The sequence below is a fragment of the Saccoglossus kowalevskii genome, chromosome 12 (assembly GCF_978046115.1).
Source record: "Saccoglossus kowalevskii chromosome 12, keSacKowa6.1, whole genome shotgun sequence".
NCBI classification, from domain to species: domain Eukaryota; kingdom Metazoa; phylum Hemichordata; class Enteropneusta; family Harrimaniidae; genus Saccoglossus; species Saccoglossus kowalevskii.
In genome coordinates this window covers 16,480,879-16,500,564 of record NC_140652.1, presented here as the reverse complement: position 1 = coordinate 16,500,564, position 19,686 = coordinate 16,480,879, and the positions used below count along the sequence as shown (strand labels likewise).

Genomic DNA, 19,686 nt, shown 5'->3' with positions numbered 1-19,686 from the left:
TCAGTAAATTACTCAACAGAGCAAAAAGCTAGCAACACGTTGATTTCTATATTCTAAGATTTAAATTTTCGCAAGTAATGTATATATCAAATATATCAGATTTAATTTGCATTGCCAGAAACATTTATTAATATATTATGTTCGATTACATTCAGTCGAGCATTGACACATGAATATGAAGACATATTGGCCGAAATATAATAACTAATGTTGCTGGGCCATTAGTTCTGCTTTGGTTATTGCTTAAATATTAACATCGCTGCACTGAAGACAAACAAAGCAGTTTTACTGTTTCAAATGATAGATATAACAACACAATAATCATCATAGATGTAGCTCTCTCTCTAATAAACGTGTTTCTTAACTAGTCTGGTGCTTTTCAATCATTCCTCTGCTTATGATGCACAACGTTTATAGTAGGTAGGAACCTATTCATTTATTTATTGTGCAAATTGTACTTCTTGTAAATCAATGAATATTAACCAGAAACACGTCGGGGCCACCAGCCTAGTTGAGACTGATTGCTGTAAATTGATGTTACTTAAAATGAAATTAATTATATCAATTTGTTTTGCAGGTTATCATATCAAGATGAGTTGGCAAATCACCATACTTATGTATATATTACCTATATTGTTGATGAACTCTGGTACTCTGAGAGGATGCCCATCTGCATGCAGGTGTTATCCATATGGTGGTGATGGATATCGTGTCTCTTGCAGGAGTCTTTTGTCTGAAATACCCTCCAATATTCCATCTTATACTACGCACATCGAAATAAGATCTGTCGGCATTACAACAATTCCTGGAAATGCTTTTTTTGGATTAACTGAACTGAATTACTTGAACATCGAAAGAAATGTGATAACTGACATTTCTCCAAATGCATTTGTTGGCTTAACAAACTTAATACAACTCAGTTTGTATCGAAATGCATTAACATCGTTACCGGAAACAGTTTTTCATTGGTTACTAAACCTTACAGAGTTGGATATATCCTTTAACACGTTGTCATCCTTATCGAGTGAAATATTCCAGCATTTATCACAATTAACAGAACTAGATCTGTCAAGAAACAATCTTCAATCACTGAATTCATCATTATTCAATGGATTAAATAAGCTACTTGAGTTACACCTCGACTCCAATGATATAACATTTTTACCAAGTGAAATATTTCACAGTTTGTCAGAATTAACGAAACTGGATCTGTCGGGAAACAATTTTCAATCACTGAATTCATCACTATTCAATGGATTAAGTAATCTGCTTGAGTTGCACCTTGACAACAATGACATAACATTCTTACCAAGTGAAATATTTCACAATTTGTCAGAATTAACGAAACTGGATCTGTCGGGAAACAATTTTCAATCACTGAATTCATCAGTATTCAATAGATTAAATAAGCTACTTGAGTTGCACCTTGACAACAATGACATAACATTCTTACCAAGTGAAATATTTCACAATTTGTCAGAATTAGCAATACTGGATCTCTCAAGAAACCATCTGAAATCACTGAATTCATCATTATTCAATGGATTAAATAAGCTACTTGAGTTGCACATGGACAACAATGACATAACAATCTTACCAAGTGAAATATTTCACAATTGTCCTAAATTAACAGTGTTGGATTTGACACATAATAAACTACAATCACTGAATTCATCACTATTCAATAGATTAAATGAACTACTTGAGTTGCACCTTGACTACAATGACATAACATTCTTACCAAGTGAAATATTTCACAATTTTCCTAAATTAACAGTGTTGGATTTGTCACATAATAAACTTCAATCACTGAATTCACCATTATTTAATGGATTAAATGAGCTACTTGAGTTACACCTCGACTCTAATAACATAACATTACTACCAAGTGAAATGTTTCACAATTTCCCTAAATTAACACTGCTGGATCTGTCACATAATAAACTTCAATCATTGAATTTATTCCTATTCAATAGATTAAATGAGCTACTTGAGTTACACCTTGACAACAATAATATAAACTCCATACCATTAACGTTATTTCATTCATTGACAAGACTAACACTTCTAAACATCGGTTACAATAAACTAACGTCATTATCTACCATTCATTTAACTGCATTGACACATCTACGCAAACTCTACCTTAATAGTAATGAATTGACAGCTTTGCCGTATGACATATTTCAGTCATTGACTGAATTACATTTTTTATATCTACATTCAAACAAACTGCATTTTCTGGCAATTCACAATCTTCCAAAGTTATCATTCTTGTACTTATCAGAAAATAGATTCACAGATATATCGGTTACACAAGACAACGCGGAAATAGGACTCAGTATTTTCGGATTGCCAAGACTCCATAAATTAGACGTGACTAACAACGACATTATGCACATTTCTCGACAAATTAAAGATTTCCCCAATTTACAGTTAATGGATATTGATTTCAACAACCTTACACATCTATCAGAGCTACCATCAGGTCTATGGTATATGTCCATCAGAAACAACAAATTCTCACATTTACCTGACAGTATTATGAGTTCATCAAATCTTCGTTTTCTGTATATTGATAACAATGAACTACACCATTTACCAAGTTTTCAAAATCTAACACAGTTAGAAATATTAGGACTTTCAGGCAACCCCTGGTCATGTGATTGTCACATGGAAGAATTCATGAAATGGTCAAAGAGTATAAACATTCACATATATGGAAACTGTCAGTATCCAATCAAGTATACAGGAACGAGCATCACAGATTTAACAGTGTCTGATCTTCAGTGTTTCAAACCAAATTTCACTAATACATTTGAATCGGTGTATGTTGGAGTAAATGATTCCGTGACACTGAGAGTTAATATCAATGTTGCTCCACCTCCTCATATTCAGTGGATCACTCCTAAAGGTATTCGTATTGACTCTGACTCGGAGAGTAACTCTCGATATCGTCTTGAACCAGATGGCAGTCTTTTTATCTCCTCTACACAGAATGAGCAAGCTGGGATGTTTGTGTGTATTGCAGAAAATTGGAAAGGTGTTGCCACGGCAGTACGATTTCTTGAAATACGTAGTCCGCCACGGACAATGATACCCTCTGCTACTACGTTTTCAATTTCCACTGAAATGACCAGTATACGCATGGAATACAATGAAAAAACTTCCACCGAAATATACATGCCTGAGTCCACGAACATTTTGAGATCAAACAACGTACTCAGCACGGGTTACATTGTATCATTTATTATTGGCTTGGTGGTTGGAATTTTAACTATTGTTTTGATACTTTGTATTCTGCGCAAATATTGTTGCAAACGTAGCAAACCACTGAAAACCCCGGAAGAAAACATCGATCTTTCTACAGTAACTAGGACGGAAGATGAATCGCATCTGCAATACACTGATTTGAACAATAGAGAATGCAACACCTATCAACAATTAACTACAACAAATAATATGACAGGTGAATATGTTAATCCTAACACGTTGGTGACACACGTGATCAACAAAAAGGATGGTGAACATATGGAGAACATTTATGATTCACTTGATGCATGATATTGTCCAGAGTAATTACATAATGTATATTGTATAGTCTACTATTCATTTAACTCATTGCTGTTTAATCTTTTAAAATTTAAATTTGAACAACAACGTATATTTTATAGACATCAACATCATTGATCAATAGAAGAGCGCAGTGTTGCAATTGTCAATGTTTTTTTTTAATTTTTATTTCAAGAAAATTGTGGTGGTGTATGTAGTGTAGATAGGCATTTGTTCGATCAGTCACTGTATTGACATTCAAATACCTGTTTTATTCCATGACTGGATTACTTACTCTTCGAATATAGCAATCTTACATATATCACGACTAAAGTTGATGTATCTTGAGTGTTTATTTTATGTCATAGATATCCAATCAATATTCATCAAAGTATACCAGAATACATATTGATTTTGTATCACTGGCTACTGTGACAAATTCTTATTTGTTGATGTTGAGTACATGACTCAGAAACAGTTGTAGTCTTTTTAATGGCAGGTTCTTGCTGTGTGAAATTGTATAAGACGCTTTTTGTCTACTTCAGAGTTTATAGTTATTTTATTTGCTGACATTCACCTCTTCCTCCATCCCAGACGTCCATGCACACTTAAAGGTGTCACACATGCAGGTGGCTGTACTGTATTTCAACCGTAACTTGTACCATGACTACAATGACATAACAATATTACCAAGTTAAATGTTTCACAATTTTCCTAAATTAACACTATTGGATTTGTCCCATAATAATATTCAATCACTGAATTGTTATTATGCCGTTAACAATAGGTATTGAACGTCAATTACAGTTGATATGATAGGATTTTGTATAGAAACAACCATCTGATGGTCAATTCTTGTAACAGTTTTTACGGACATTGCCGATGCGTTATAGCAGCATTATTATTCTACATCTTTGGACCATTCATTACTATTACCAATTTGAATTCTTAACAAAGTACGCCAACTCATAAATATAGAGCGGATGGGTATATTATTTTGTATTAAAGTTGTAATTTTACTTTGTAATTTGTAATTTGACTTTGTCATTGAGAAGAATAAATGTGAAATATTGCAATTTTTTAGTGCTTTTCAAGAAATGCATCAGTGGTTGAACAAAACATAATGATTGTCAAAGATGTGTCAACAATAAATCATCTATTGCATCGTTTATTGTTGTTTTGGTTCTAGTTAGTTAGTTAACGTGATACAATCAATCCCCAAAGTCGCCATCGTGAATAATTCTGCCTAATTATGTCGATTCATTGCATGTAACAAATTATTATTGCTGGGAAAGGATTGACCAGCTTTGTTATTAGTCCAAGAAAATTGTTCAGCTTGGAATGCGTCTGAATCCCTCATTATTATGCAAGAATGTAGGAATGTACCAAAAAATTGTTTTTTGGAGTAATTGTAGTGTATTTTACTTATGAAAGGTCAAAACGTGCTTGGAGATTTTAAGAAAATGTGTGGATGTTAACAGAATGATGTAAAGTGGTAACAGTTGCGCAATAAATGATGGACTATTTTGGGCGTAGCTATAAAATGTGTCACCGAAGTACTCACACGTGTGCATGATTTCAATAGTTTGTGCTGTGAAGAAACTCAATTAGAAAATAAGTATTGTGTAATTTGTAGTAAGAATTATTCAAATAGATTTATATTCATGAATCTTGTTTCTTTTCAAAGTGTATTTATATATAAAAATTGTTTATAAAAATGTTTTTCATACTTTTTCAATGGATTGAATTTACAATGATGAGTTATTTTGTTATACCATCACTCGACTTATGTGTTACGAATTTCTGATAGTTTAGGCTTTGCGTTCTTGCGAACGGGAAAACATTAAACTGTTGTATAGTGGACATCGATAAAATCGAACGTATTTCAAAAGTTGTGAAATCATGGTACTGTTTTGGCATTATACGACTTGAAGTTCCCTTTTGATGGATTTTATGTGACTGGCCGTGTCATCGAACTGTATTATTATGTACATCTTCCCCTGGAAAATCTGCAAGCAAAGTTTAAATTGCCATTTTCAAGAGTCGTCATCTAAGTATGCACAACGGTTCGTTTAAAAATCCATTTTGAATTTGGGGGACTTTGCGTGACTGACCGTGGTGTTTGTAAACTTTAGTCGAACTGTAGGAGTGTGTATTAAATCTGCCACAACGTGGAGTTGCCATCGTCTCTTGTTTACCAACTCATTTAAATACATTTGTGCCTCAAAGAGGACTGAAAAGTGATTCCTATTTACTTCGTATGTTATAAATCAACTGTATTAGCTTCCTTCCAACTTCCTATTGCCATCAGGATGTAGTTCATATCGATCTTCTTGTATGAAACGCACCCGAGCCCGGAAATCGACGGCAAATCGGGATGGTCACCCATGCTTATGAGAATAGTGCATCGTGGGTATAACTGTATTGATCGAGGTGAAACAAACATTTATTTAATTTAGTTTAATTCCTTCAGTTAGAAATTGAGTTTCCAAAATAAATAAATAATAATACGTACCCTCATGTATATTTCAAGTTTTCATTAAAACAAAGTCAAAGTCTTTGACTTTGCTTTTCTGCCTGTTCGCCAATCCTTTGCTCCAAAACACACCTTTAAATACTCTTATTTTCCCAGCATCGTTATGGCTCAGCCAAATCTTGTTCAATTACAATTAACAAATACGAATGACGGAAGTGATTTTCAGTGCTATTTTAATCGCAAATGCCAATTATTTGCTATTCTAATTATCGAAATATACAACGAGCATTTACAGATCAATAATGCGCTAGTTAGTGAAATCATTTCAATCAGACTAGGATGTAAATATGGCTACAGTCATAAGACCGTCTATTCAGCAGAGGGTCACATGCACGTTTCAAGCGATTGTGATCTAACCAATAATATTACAGACACATAGAATTACATATTAGTACACAGAAATGGGAACGATTATCCCCTATTCAAAACTGAAAACTATACATAATATATGATTTAAAAATAACCATAGATTGAATTTTCGTGACTTCATGTTTCGTTCATCATCTCCATGACAATGCTATTTATATCATTATTTTCGGACTCTGCACATTTAACACTACGTTTTTTTTTGTGTGTCCATATTTTTGATACTTTCGGAGCTTGATGCACATTCTGTGTACCAAACAATTTCAGATGGTCATAGCGCCACCAGGAGATGCACTACGCAATTATGTTGACATAGAGGGCGTTAACAATCGCGCTGCCCGATGTGGTCAAACTTGCCGACGAGTAGCGCAATTAAACCTCTCTTGAATGAACGAGAAATGCTTTCTCCTAAATCACACGACCACAGTGCTGACCTAACTCACATTTTCGTATGCATCTTTTAGATATGTGTCTGGTATTTACTACCTATTTTCGTACACTATTTTAATCACCGGATTATGTGGTGAACGTTATTTTTGACACGTGGTATGGATATCCCATGTAACGCGTAAGGAAACATTTAGTGATATCTACATGCAGTTATAATGAACGCTTAACTGTAAAGTATCATGGTAATAATTTGGTCATATTTATCTTTATATATTTTTTAAGTGCGATTTAATTTGTCACGTCACACATGTTTGTAGTAACTGCAGTGAATGTTGTTCAGTGGGATAGCGCCGTTTCCGGATTACAGTTGAGTGTAGGTCTAATCACGCATAATATGCACTCCCATCGTACTCGGCCTACAAACTAAGTTCGCTATGTTTATTTGCACCTCTATGGTATGAGATACCATAATTTGTTAGTGTGCTCGAAAACAGTTATTGCGGTGACCTTCAAATCCAAGATGGCGTCCAAGATGGCGTCCAAGATGGCGACCAAGCCTGTACAACCTAATATAGCTGGTTCCATTTGTGATAGAATATTTATTTGTGAAAGTGGCTAAATATATGTTTTTGTGAACGAAAAAGTTCACGAACTAACATTCCATGATGATAAAATATTGTTTCTTATCAAACTGTAAGATATTCACCAATATTTAGTGCAAACCACGTTTTATGTATTTAACTGATGATCCATTTGTTTGTACCATGGCACTTATTCAGCAGCAAATAGCAAGTAAATAGCAACCCCACATTTGGTGACTTGGCAGGAACTGTGCTAAGGTTGATAATGAGACAGGTTCCAAAGAGATGTCCAGCATATGTACATTGGGTGACTGGCACCTATCCAGAAATAGTCAATAAAGAATCCTGAACGAGAAAATCGAACTCATTCAGCACACAGTCCCTCAAAGGACTGTGATCAGCAGAAAGCAGCGTTGTCACCGTAATTAGCAATGCACACCAAAAAGTGGACAAACAATTTTAAAAAGCCCTTCGAGATTTAACGAGTCATTTGCACATTTTGGCTTACTGTAATCGAAGAAACGAAACGAAACGAAACGGGGATAACACACATAATGAAAATCAAACTGTAATCAGTGGAAATGGGTTTTATACGTACAATATTTACAAAATATTTTTCGAAAATAACAATATTTAATAGATAAATGGTTCGTTTCGCTAATTACAGATAATTAAAAATACATAATCAGCAAAACAAGAGTCTTACACGTACAATATTTACAACTGTCGGTCGAAACTTGACCTGTATATTCATTGTTCAGTAGTGTATACTAGTATGACATAAAACTTTTGTAGAAAATAACAATATTTATCAGTAAATGGTCCATTTCACTGATTACAGATAATCAAAAAACAAGGGTCTTACACGTTCAATATTTACAGCTGCCGGTAGAAATTTGACCAGTAAATTCACCTTTCAGTCGTGTCGTAACTAGATAAAACATTTGCAGAAAATAACAATATTTATCAGTAAATGGTTCATTTCGCTGATTACAGATAATCAAAAAACAAGGGTCTTACACGTTCAATATTTACAACTGTCGGTAGAAATGACGTTACCAGTAAATTCAGCTTTAAGTCGTGTCGTAACTAGATAAAACATTTGCCGAAAATATCCGGACTTTAAAAAGTAAAAGTTTCGTTTCGCTAATTACGGATAATCAGAAATCTGTAAATCAGCGAAACAAGGGTCTTCCACGTATATTATTTACAACTGTTGGACGAAACATGACCAGTACATTCACCTTTCAGTAGTGTATACAACGGCATGAAACAGTTGTCAAAAAATAAAAGGGATGATTTTTAAATTAACAGTAATATTGCGACAAGCTACGCAACGTGCAACGCTCTGAGGAGTACCAAAAGACAAATTAATTTGCTTATGACCATCAGTATGGCGGGCGCTCTGGTTCAACAAAGGTCGAGGGATGGGGCTGTCCTCCTTCGCGGACCTTCCTTTCGGTGTCATCACCTTTATTTTTGACAATTGTTCCATGCCATTGTATACACTGGTCTACTAAAGCCAACAGTTTACATAATAACACATAATGTAGGACATTTGTTTCGCTGATTAAAGATTTTCAATTATCTGTAATTAGCAAAACGAATGATTTATTGAATAAAATATTGTTATTTTCGGCAAATATTTCATGTCCTTATATACACTAGTGAAAGGTCAAGGTTCGTTCGACAGTTTGTACGTGTACGTGTAAGACCCTTGTTTCCCTTGTTTCTCAGATTTCCGATTATCATTATGCTTACCCTTCACGTGCACCTGGTCTGACTTGCTTATGGGGGTTTATGATGTTCCGATTCCATTGATTTTGTCAGTATATTTTTCTTGACTAGTTATTGTTGAAGAAATTGGTACTTCTATTATTACTAAAGTCGTCAGGTCCACGAGACGAACAATTTACTAAAATGTGAGTGTGGACTCGGTTAGCATGGATATATTGCTATCAGCTATTGATATCAACTTGGAATGCAAATATGTGGATTTTTTAGTCAAAAAAAACATGCGTACAGCCATTTAAACTAACATTCTAGCTTATGTGTTTAACCAGATATATTTACATTTACCATTCAGTAACCATATTGAATTTGAAGGTGGCCGCAATGATTTTTTTGAGCACACCAAACAAATATTGTTTTTCATAAGACATAGAAGCAAAATAATATAATGAACATAGTTTGTAGGGTGGGTACAATGTGACCTGAGATCCAGGCAAGCTATGGGAATCAGACCTTTATGAGAAAAGACGGGCATAGATGTGATTGGAACACAGGTCCTCCACACAATTAAGAAGCTAAGTGACCCATATTACCACGATGAACTTACTACTCGGTATTGCATTTGATAAGATTATATAGCGTGTATATGTACTACATATTTTAATATATCGAACTTGCCAACAATACTGTCAATTAGATGTTTTATTCTTGTGTAAATTATATGCATGCCATATATTCTTTTGGGTCTCAAGCAATTTGGTGTTTTACATTTGCGTTGACCATACCTGACGCCACCTGACCCCATCCCTAATGCCAAGACACGTTTTTTTGTAGCTCAATAATTAATACTCACTTACATGGACTGCCTGCTAGTAAGTTGGAATCGTGTCAAATGTTTAAACAAGTAGCTGGACAAATATATGAGACTTATTTTGGTGTAAGCAACTCACGTTTGAATCATTTCTATCATAATATGTTGTTAATTAATTTGAGAGAATAAATGTGTCGACAAATATTGGCCATGTATATGTGAGTAAATACCTGCTGTTAAATCTTACAAGTTGTTAAATTGAGAGAAGAAATAAGTCGACAAACTTTTTATATTTATTTTTGGTGTAACAAATCTCATTTAATTTCCATCATTACAAGTTGTTAAAATAATGAAATAAATATACTGGTATCATTGGATATTTGATTTAATTGTGAAACAAAATGTTAACTACCGAATTCGAACCATAAATCAGCAATTCCACAGAGTCGGAGTATAAATAACTCTACGCCACAGAAGATATTTATTTGTTGAATTGTTTTCGTCATATAGGGACCGCCGTCGTGACACTTAAATATCTAGCAAAACTTACCTTGACTTGGGTCTTCCATTTGTCTGTTGTCATGATCTGGTAACTGTTGAACAAACTTCGCGTTGTTCAGCTTAATTCGTAAGGTATTTTATTGCTTGTTCATTCTTGCATGGTGGAGATTCGTGAAGTTTATTATTCTTTTTGTTGATATTTATTTTTATGGTTTGACATATGTTCTCCATTATTTCAGCTCTGGGAGGAAATCGAACCCACTGCTTTTTCAAGGTAATTTTGTTTTTTCTAGATGGCACGCTTGTGTACCATGCCATGACGTTGGTCGTTGGTAGGTGTTCAATTTACTAACTACTTCAATGTCCATATTAGTTGAATGGGAGAGCCAAAAACGATTGTTTTGGTTCCGGTGAGTGTTTATCTAGTATGATTCGATTCTAGTACGTTTCTGTATTTCCCATGTTTGCTACGCCGTCATATGCGACCACCTCTCCGTTTTAGTGTGATTTTCTGGCGTCACGCCTTGATTTAGTTTCAACCACACGGCCATATTGCAACGAACTCCGTGATTCTTGGCCTGATCCGACTGACGAAAATATGATTGTTCTGTTTAACTGTTAAGCTGGTATTTATTACCGTTATTATATTATATTGTCAAGTAATTTGTTCTACCACATGTGTAATGTCGTAAGTATCTACATTGTAATTTGTATATACCGAACACACAACCCCGAAGAAGCATTACGAGTCGATATGCACATCGCCAGATGATGCTTCGAGTAAGTAAGCACTGAGGTAGAAGATCTAACGTGAATCTAACAATGTCGTAATGCCGGTAGTCAAGCACTAAGACAGTTTTGTACTCACAGTATACAGTAGTTTGGACCAGTTCTTAGGCGTCTTGACTAATGGTTCGACGGTGAAACAGGTATGCTTACAATAAGGTTACTTGGATATCTTGAATAATGGTTTGTCATGCTGACTACCAAATACTACTGTGATAGGTATGTTTGATGGTTAAACACCTTTCACTTAGGTAACCGGGATTCGGTCGTTTCCGCGCTAGGCTGACAAAAACACACACAAGCTTCATTCATGTTCCAAACGATTCTCTGCCAAGTCCCTGGTTTTCACCCGAGACAGCATTAAATCACTCTTTATTTCTTGTCACTCCTTAACCAATTACAATCAGTATAAGGGACTCCAAGGCCTTGCCTTCAATCAAACAACCAATCACATGAAAGTTTTACACATCATAATCAATTAATTACTCGTCAAGCTATCTAGAAAAAACACTACTATATATTGTCAACACTAACTAATATTTATGGGGTAATAGTCTTGCACTAACATTCCACAAAGATACCACCTTAGTTAGAATCGCAAACAAAATTGGTATAGGATTACAGCTACTGTATTGTATCTTAAAAACTGCAGAGTCATAAGATGTTTTTGGTTGATTTCGACCAGCTCGCCATCTGGCCTTGTCATTAACCTTTATCAGTATATGTCATGGCAACCACTGTCAAACTGACTGAAATATAAATCATGACACTACCATAAGCTTGTCTGTTTTACTCGGGGCATAGTGTGGAATGAAGTTCAAGTCATGTGTTTTCGTCACGTGTCTAATTTTTTCTGTGTTGTATGAATACAATGGGAATGCAAATTCCACTCTGGTTAGGGGGAATGGCCAAATGCTAGAAGTGTCCGTGCACTCTGTCAACCTAATTTTACCCATGAAAGCGTCCACTACTCTAGGAAGAGAGGGGTCAAAATCAAACCACCGCGATATGCAAATATATGCAAGAATATTCATCAGCTGAAAATTCAGTGATGCGCTTCGTTTTCGCCTGCAGACTGGAACAAATTGAAAACCCATTGTTTAACTCCAAAATAACATCAATTGCAGTAGAAAAATGTGACAACTTAAACATAAATACTTCTTACGTTTGTACATTTTGAGGTCATGAAAGTTTCTGCTGACCTATTTCTTAGCGTCGTATAAAAAGTCGATTTCACTGCTGGTCGTTAATATTTGCCGTATCACGTTGTTGCTGGTGTCACATAGTAATATTTGCATTATACCTAGCACTGATTTTAATATAAACATTTATTTCTAATAATAACAAATTATTATAGTGGATTTCACCAAAATAAAACGATTGAAATTACATTCTCACGAACGTTCAACACTTTCTATTCACAAGTCACACAGCTTAGAGCGTTTTCGGCTATCATCAGCGTGGAACTTGAACGCGTAGAAATGCTCACAGCGTAGAACGCGTCGCAGTGTTTCAGGCTGCGACGTTTAATTAGCAGCTTTGCCGTACATTTTTGTTTCATATAAAAAATATCCTAAACATCAAAACAGAGTTTCTTAGTGTTTATGTTATTTGTCTATGGGTTCTGTAACAGTGATTGCATAAACGCATGACGTTTGTACATGCGTCTTATGTTTCGTACTTATTCACGGGTGACGTACAACTCGTCCCAGGACTTGTTGACTGGATTGCTTTTAAAAGCTTGGCATTCTACCTATTCATGGTCTTGGTACATTAAGTATGTAAATAGGTGAAACATTAGGCTAGGTACTGTATGGTACGATGTATCAGACGTTGCCCCTTGAAATATAACACCGAACGACCATGGTAGGAAAGTATAATAGACCATATATATGTCACGTGGTATCGTATTTGTTCACAGTGATATGTTCAAGTCTGCACAGAACATCGATATTTTAACTGAATGCTTGTGGAAAGTGGTAAGATTTTTATTGTTTGGAGCTGACTGTATTGCGACAATTCGACTTACTGTGTACTTTTCAGGATGTTATAGGCTTTAGTGTTTGATACAGTGCCGGGTTCTTTATGAGCATATTAGTGTACCTTTCATATAGATCAGGACAATCAGACAGAAATGAAACGTCGTTGCGCAGTTCGTGATAATATCCGGAGATCCCCTAACGAGTCCTCAGTATGTTTGTTATTTGTTTATGGTTATGTAACAGTTATTACAGCAACCCATGGCGTTTTTACATGCGTAATGTATTTCGTATCTCACAGTGATTAGGGTTATGAAAAATTAAGCCGTGAACATTTTTTTAATTCAAAGATTTGAATGTGAACAATATGTGCATTCAGAAATACAACTTGATCTGGTATATCGTTTGTTTATTATATAGTATGATATGGTTCCGCAAGTTTAAGAAGTAATTGTCACCTAGAATTACCAGTTTGTTTAAACATTTTCTGGAATATAATGCGATATTACCCATTTTCCAAATATATTATTCCATAACCATCTTATATAACCGTAATCTTTCACAATTAATGCCACCCATTCTCAATAAACCAACTGGTAGTTCTGGCCTAACACAACATCGGGTGTTCTTCTGGAACATGAGCGCAGCGCCCTCATACATTCATAATGTCTTGATTTTTGACGTTTAAGAACCTATAATTACTTCCTTAAGCGGTGTGATCTATTCTAAATGTTGTATTATGATACACATACCACTTATTCTGTGGGCAGAGTTGAAAGTAATCCCTGATAAGAAAATGTTTTCTTGTTTTTGTTAGCCTCGAGCGTTGAAAAGATCCCTAAGTTTTTGGATACCTCCTAGCATCATTGAAGTCAGCAATATAAACACCTATGAAAATGAAATCCATGTAACATACACTCCAGTCTTTTATATTTATTTTTGAATTGTGCCGAAATACAATGTTTTCTACTGACTGTGTTCTGTTGGAACATATGAAATTTTGACCAAGGGCACAGATTCTCTTATAACATTGCGATAAAAACTTTTCGTTTTCGACGTGAAATTCATTCGTTTTCGTAAAATTATATTTACTGAAATTATTGTTTAAACATGATTTGTTTGACACACCACATAGTTTGTAGTTTCATAATTGAAGACAAATAAAAGGCAAAAATATAGAGATTATATAATTCCGTGTACAAAAATAGAAAACGCAATGTACCGATTGTTTTGTATCCCTCTTTCTCCAATACACATATTGCAGCCTCGGAAATCGTAACCTTAACCTTAAATATCGTTATATTTTACAGAATTTGTATCAGACAATTTATAAAACTATCTGACTATCCTTTGCAGAATTGATATAATCCATTATCTTACGACGTACAATGGCCAAACCAGCAGATGATTTACACAATTATATGGATGAATATCAGGAAAGTTTTCAAATAATGATGGCCCACGGTTTGAAATCAAGGGAGAGTCGTTACAAGGAAAATGGGATAAAAATAGTTGACAAGTTTCGACTGAAATCATTTCATGAAGTACGTGTTCTTGCTATAGGATCCGGGAATGGTATGTTGTCACTAGTGTTCATTTTACATAAACACTTATTTCTGGCTCGTCTTTGTTTTCTTTATTATTTTACCAGGAAAACATTCTTACTCTTTCCGAACAGAGTCGTTTAATGATTTCTCTGTTTTCGACAATACCCATTTACTAGAAATATACTCTTTTACTTCTAAACATTTTAGTGGTTCATCTGCTCTCTACAATACGCTCACCTGAATATTTGAGCAGTAACAGCACTAGATACAACGATTTCCAGTTTGACGAGTTGCATCATACATGACAACTGTACTGAATGAGCTAAGTTGAAGATTTGTGGTTAAAAGAAACATGTAGTTTTCTATATGTACACAAATCAGAACCATGCATTGGTCATTATCCTTTTCTACAAAAGTAGTTACGTAACTTACACTGTGGCAATATATAGCCCGTAACAGAGCTGCATGACAAATAAACACCTAAACTCGTCAAAAGGGCAGTATTACGTTATTAAATTACGGCTCAAACGCTAGCGGTACTTAACGATCTGCTTGTAGTCTCGTTACAGATTCGGTTCTACGGGACTCGGACATTCATTGAAAACGCGACTCCGAGTGGGCAGTTAACTAACGTTAGATTTCGCGTAGTTCTTTACCTATCAGTAAAAAAATAATTCAAACAAAACAATAGCAGACAATTCAAAAAAATTGTATCACAAAAATTAGAATTGAATAAAATATAATATCAAAATAATTACCTCAAAAATAAGTTAATCATTTTTGTAATTGTTTCATATTATCAGGTGATGTTGATCTTCACTTCATTAACGCATTGGTGAAAAAATATACCGCAATACAGTACGCTGTGATAGAACCAGCTAATGGTCCAATAGATGAATTTAAGAGGTTAATTGAATCCAATCAAGATAAGTGGATTGGGGTTAAATTTACTTTCCATATACAAGGAATCGAAGAATACCTTGAAGAGGGTGGTAAATCTGATGAATATGACTTCATACATGCCTGTAATTCAATTTATTGTTTCCGTGATGCTGAAAATACACTGCGTTATTTATACCATATGCTTTCTAAGGATAGGATATTGTTGATAAGAGCTGAGACAGGTTTGTATTCACACTAATTCGAGTAAGAAATGCACAATAACATATGAGATTATGCTAAACATGTCGATATCTTATATACATCTCAGTTTACCAATCCCTCATAACCTCATTTCGAGGTTCATCATTTCGTTAATGATCCATGAAAGACAATTTCAACCTCAGTTGCATTTTATTTTACTCGGTCTATTGGAAAACCTGATATATGGTTCAGAACTCACCTCAGAACCCTTTTAATATATTATACAGATGGAGGATGGTGGAAGTATCTTAATTACAGAAACAAATTTCGATTGTCCAGCAAACACATCTCAGGAGTCGATGCTAAAAATCTGATAAAACGTCATTTCCCTGATGCTCCCATTGACATAATACGTAACACTATTGAAGTTACTGTCACAAAGTGTATGGACGAAAATTCAAGGGATGGTAATAGAATGCTGGATTTTATTTCTGAAATTGTGAACTTCCGGAATTCACGACCACCTGATGAAGTTGATGAAAGCTTGAAATATTTTAGGGATGAATGTTGTTATGCAGTAGAAGACGAGTTATTGATTGACACAGTTGAAGAAGATATCATAATTTTGAAGAAATGATACAGTTAATTTGATACACCTGAACAGAGATCTTATTAGATCATACCAGATTATATCAGGTCAAACTTTCTATCGGATAGTTTCAGAATATCTGATTTTGATTATATACAATCCAATATATCACTCTTCGGATAATTTTAAATAGTATTCCAAGTAGTATAACAGTAATGAGATGTAGACGAAACATAACAATCATGATTGATAACATTATCCGACTGTAATGGCATCATGGGATGTGAACATATTTTTCAAATTGTTCTTTAAAACAACTGAAAAGATTGTTAAATGTCATGTATATCATGTTCTGCCATTTCCAACTCCAATGTATCTATCATTACACAGGCACTGTGTGGCGTTATTTGAGTCATTGTTATAGTTATTTGAATTTGTACTTTACTTTGCCAAGTTGGTATTGATAACTTTTTTTATTATCCTGTTCCATTGTAACTGCCTAGTCATCGTTTTATAAAAAAATTATAAAACATTCTGTTGTAATTATCTACAAATATAGCTTTGAATGTTACCTATGTAGCACATGTTGCAACCGATAATGTAATAATTAACCGATAATACCAATTGATATTGTAACCACATTTTTTCTATAATGGAATAATGTAATATATGGATATTGTAGTATTTTTCAGCCGATAATTAATAACGGTTTTACTAATTGTAGTGACATGACATGAGGATTATGTTTTAAGTTTTAAACGAACCGTACTTTTTCACTTTAATTTATCCAGTATATGCGGGTCGTACACATGACAATATATTTGAAAACTAATAAAATGGGTTTATTCGAGGTAACATCATTTGTCCGCTATTTTGAAATAAACAAATATATAGTTTAGACATTTTCTATATGCATAGCAGTGGCCCAGTTGTAATATACATTTCTCTCACGTATATAATCGAAAAGACACCAGTCTTGCATTACGCTGGTTGCAGGTTTACTTTGTTCGGAATAATCACAATGTCACAATGACAAAATATTGCAAGGAATCCAAAATCTCAAAATTTAATTAGTGTCATCAACACTTGGTGAACTGAGAATGTCAAGACACGGATACACAAGAACACACGCAGTAATTCCCAGCCAATCAATTCATATCTGATCGAGTATCCGGGAATATACATTCATGGTTTACCTTCGTCGTATCTTTAATGTTTTGAAGCAGAAAAGCACACGACTGATACAACCAATGATATAAGTTCAAGTCAAGTGATCAGTACACGTGATCGTACCGACTGTCATTTCACAATGTTGACGCAAATGTCCGATACATCTGCGGCAGCAAATTACCATCCCGACGGAGAAACAATGCTAGTTTGATAGCATTAGCTTCTGACGAGGATTTATCTACAACAGTATCTATTGCAGCGTTTATTGTTGTTTTTGTTCTAGTTCGGAACTTATTCGGAACTGTAGAAATAACGCATAAAATCTTCACTGAGATGCTGTCAGAGAGATATTTCACCCAGGGACCTCGTTAAAGTTGTCATATTGTATCATAATCCCTGAGGTTCGTTTCATAAAACTGGATTTCAATAGAAAATGCGAACACAACATATGTTTAGAATTTACACAGTTAACGTGATACAATTGATCCCTAAAGTCGCAACCGTGAAAAATCCTGCCTAACTATGTCGATTCTTTTCAAGTGGCAATAAAAATTTATTTAAGACAGTTACGAACGACGGAAGTGATATTTTATGCTTTTTAAATTATCGAAATATACAACGAGCATCTACACATCAATAATGCGCTAGTCAGTGAAATGTAAATGTGACCACATTCATAAAAGCGTCTATTTAGCAAAGAGTCCCAAGCTCGTGTCAAGCGATTGTATTTCTAACCAATAATATCACAGACACATAGAATTACATATTAGTACACAGAAATTGGAACGATTATCCCGTATTCAAAACTGAGAACTATACGTAATATATGATTTAAAAATAACCATTAATGTAATTCTCGTGTCTTCATATTCCCTACTTTCGGGCCCTGAACATGTAACCCTACATCATATTTTCTTGTTATGCCCATATACTTTATACTTGCGGAGCTTGATTCACATACCGTGTACCGAACAATATGCACTTCAGATGGTCATAGCGCCACCAAGAGTTGCACCACGCAATTGTGTTGACATAGAGGGCGTTAAACGATCGAGAAACGCTGCCCGAGGTGGTCAAACTTGCCTGCGAGTGGCGCAATTAAACCTCCGTTGCAAAGGGTCGTCTTTGAATGAACGAGTAATTCTTTCTCCTGAATCATACGACCACAGTGTTGACCTAACCCATATTGTGTCTGCATCCTTTAGATATATGATATTTCAAGCAATGTACCCATTTTTTGTTTTAATCACCGGATTATGTGGTGAACTTATGTCTGCCACGTGGTATGGATATCCCATGTAACGTGTGAGGGAAATTACATAAGTTTAGTGCAGTTTTAGTGAACACTTAAATGTAATATCATGATAACCTTCTTAACACATGACATATGCTTCTCACTTTGTCAGTTGTCCCTCTGTTCTCTTTTTGGATAACGATTGGGTATGGTGTTATTTAAATTTAGTATAAAAACATTGTAAAGCACTTGTCTGGTTAAAAAACTAAAATTCACTGCTTTGAACGTGATGGTGTAGCTGGAAATACTGGCAGTCTTGTAAATGATGAATGCAATTCTAGATCTGTTTATGATGACTCATTATAGTGTAAGATAAAATAATTCAGTGAATTCTGAAAGAATGCATGGTGATTGCATCTTCTTATAAAATAACATTCTAAAAACGATGCACTGTTTATTTTTTTAAGTGTTGTCGTGCGTTTGAAAATACATTTGGCCTTATGCGTTTAGAAAAATCAGACAAAACAATTTTACTAACTAACTACCTTGTTTTCTTACTGATTAATCGATCGTTGAAGCCATGACAACATTTACACAGAATATAAACAACAACAAAATACACCTTTGTAAACGTATATAGCGATAACAAATAAATACTTCGGGTTTTCATAGAAAGGGATAAAAAAAATATCATATTGCTGATAATAATATTGCTTATAATCCCTCGAGCTAATTGGTTGTCAATGATTTAAAATACACATGATTTACACATGTTCTATAGAAAATGGTATTCAAGTCAACAAAAGTCGTCAATGCGACAATATTTTGCT

The 19,686-nt window shown here is 34.6% G+C and overlaps 2 protein-coding genes across 2 annotated transcripts in view; both read left to right on the top strand.

The window, feature by feature from the left end:
• The window catches only part of LOC146735577 (uncharacterized), a 33,701-nt gene extending 28,480 nt beyond the window's left edge, over positions 1–5,221 (top strand). Inside the window, exon 2 of the mRNA XM_085506449.1 lies at positions 578–5,221. Within this exon, the coding sequence (XP_085362575.1) occupies positions 592–3,564 (2,973 nt within the window). The 5' untranslated portion in view covers positions 578–591 and the 3' untranslated portion in view covers positions 3,565–5,221. The remainder of the gene's footprint in view (positions 1–577) is intronic.
• A 9,373-nt stretch (positions 5,222–14,594) lies between these two features.
• Positions 14,595–16,500, top strand: LOC146735576 (histamine N-methyltransferase-like). The gene is made up of 3 exons (XM_085505926.1): positions 14,595–14,808; positions 15,584–15,904; positions 16,151–16,500. Exons 1-3 carry the CDS (start codon positions 14,622–14,624, stop codon positions 16,498–16,500), a joined length of 858 nt encoding a protein of 285 aa, XP_085362052.1. The 5' UTR covers positions 14,595–14,621.
• The last annotated feature ends 3,186 nt before the right edge of the window (positions 16,501–19,686 follow it).

Coding starts and splice junctions, on each gene's coding strand:
- LOC146735576 (XM_085505926.1), top strand. CDS start 14,622: ATGGCCAAACCAGCAGATGATTTACACAATTATATGGATGAATATCAG. Junction 14,809..15,583: donor TGCTATAGGATCCGGGAATG/GTATGTTGTCAC, acceptor TCATATTATCAG/GTGATGTTGATCTTCACTTC. Junction 15,905..16,150: donor GTTGATAAGAGCTGAGACAG/GTTTGTATTCAC, acceptor TATATTATACAG/ATGGAGGATGGTGGAAGTAT.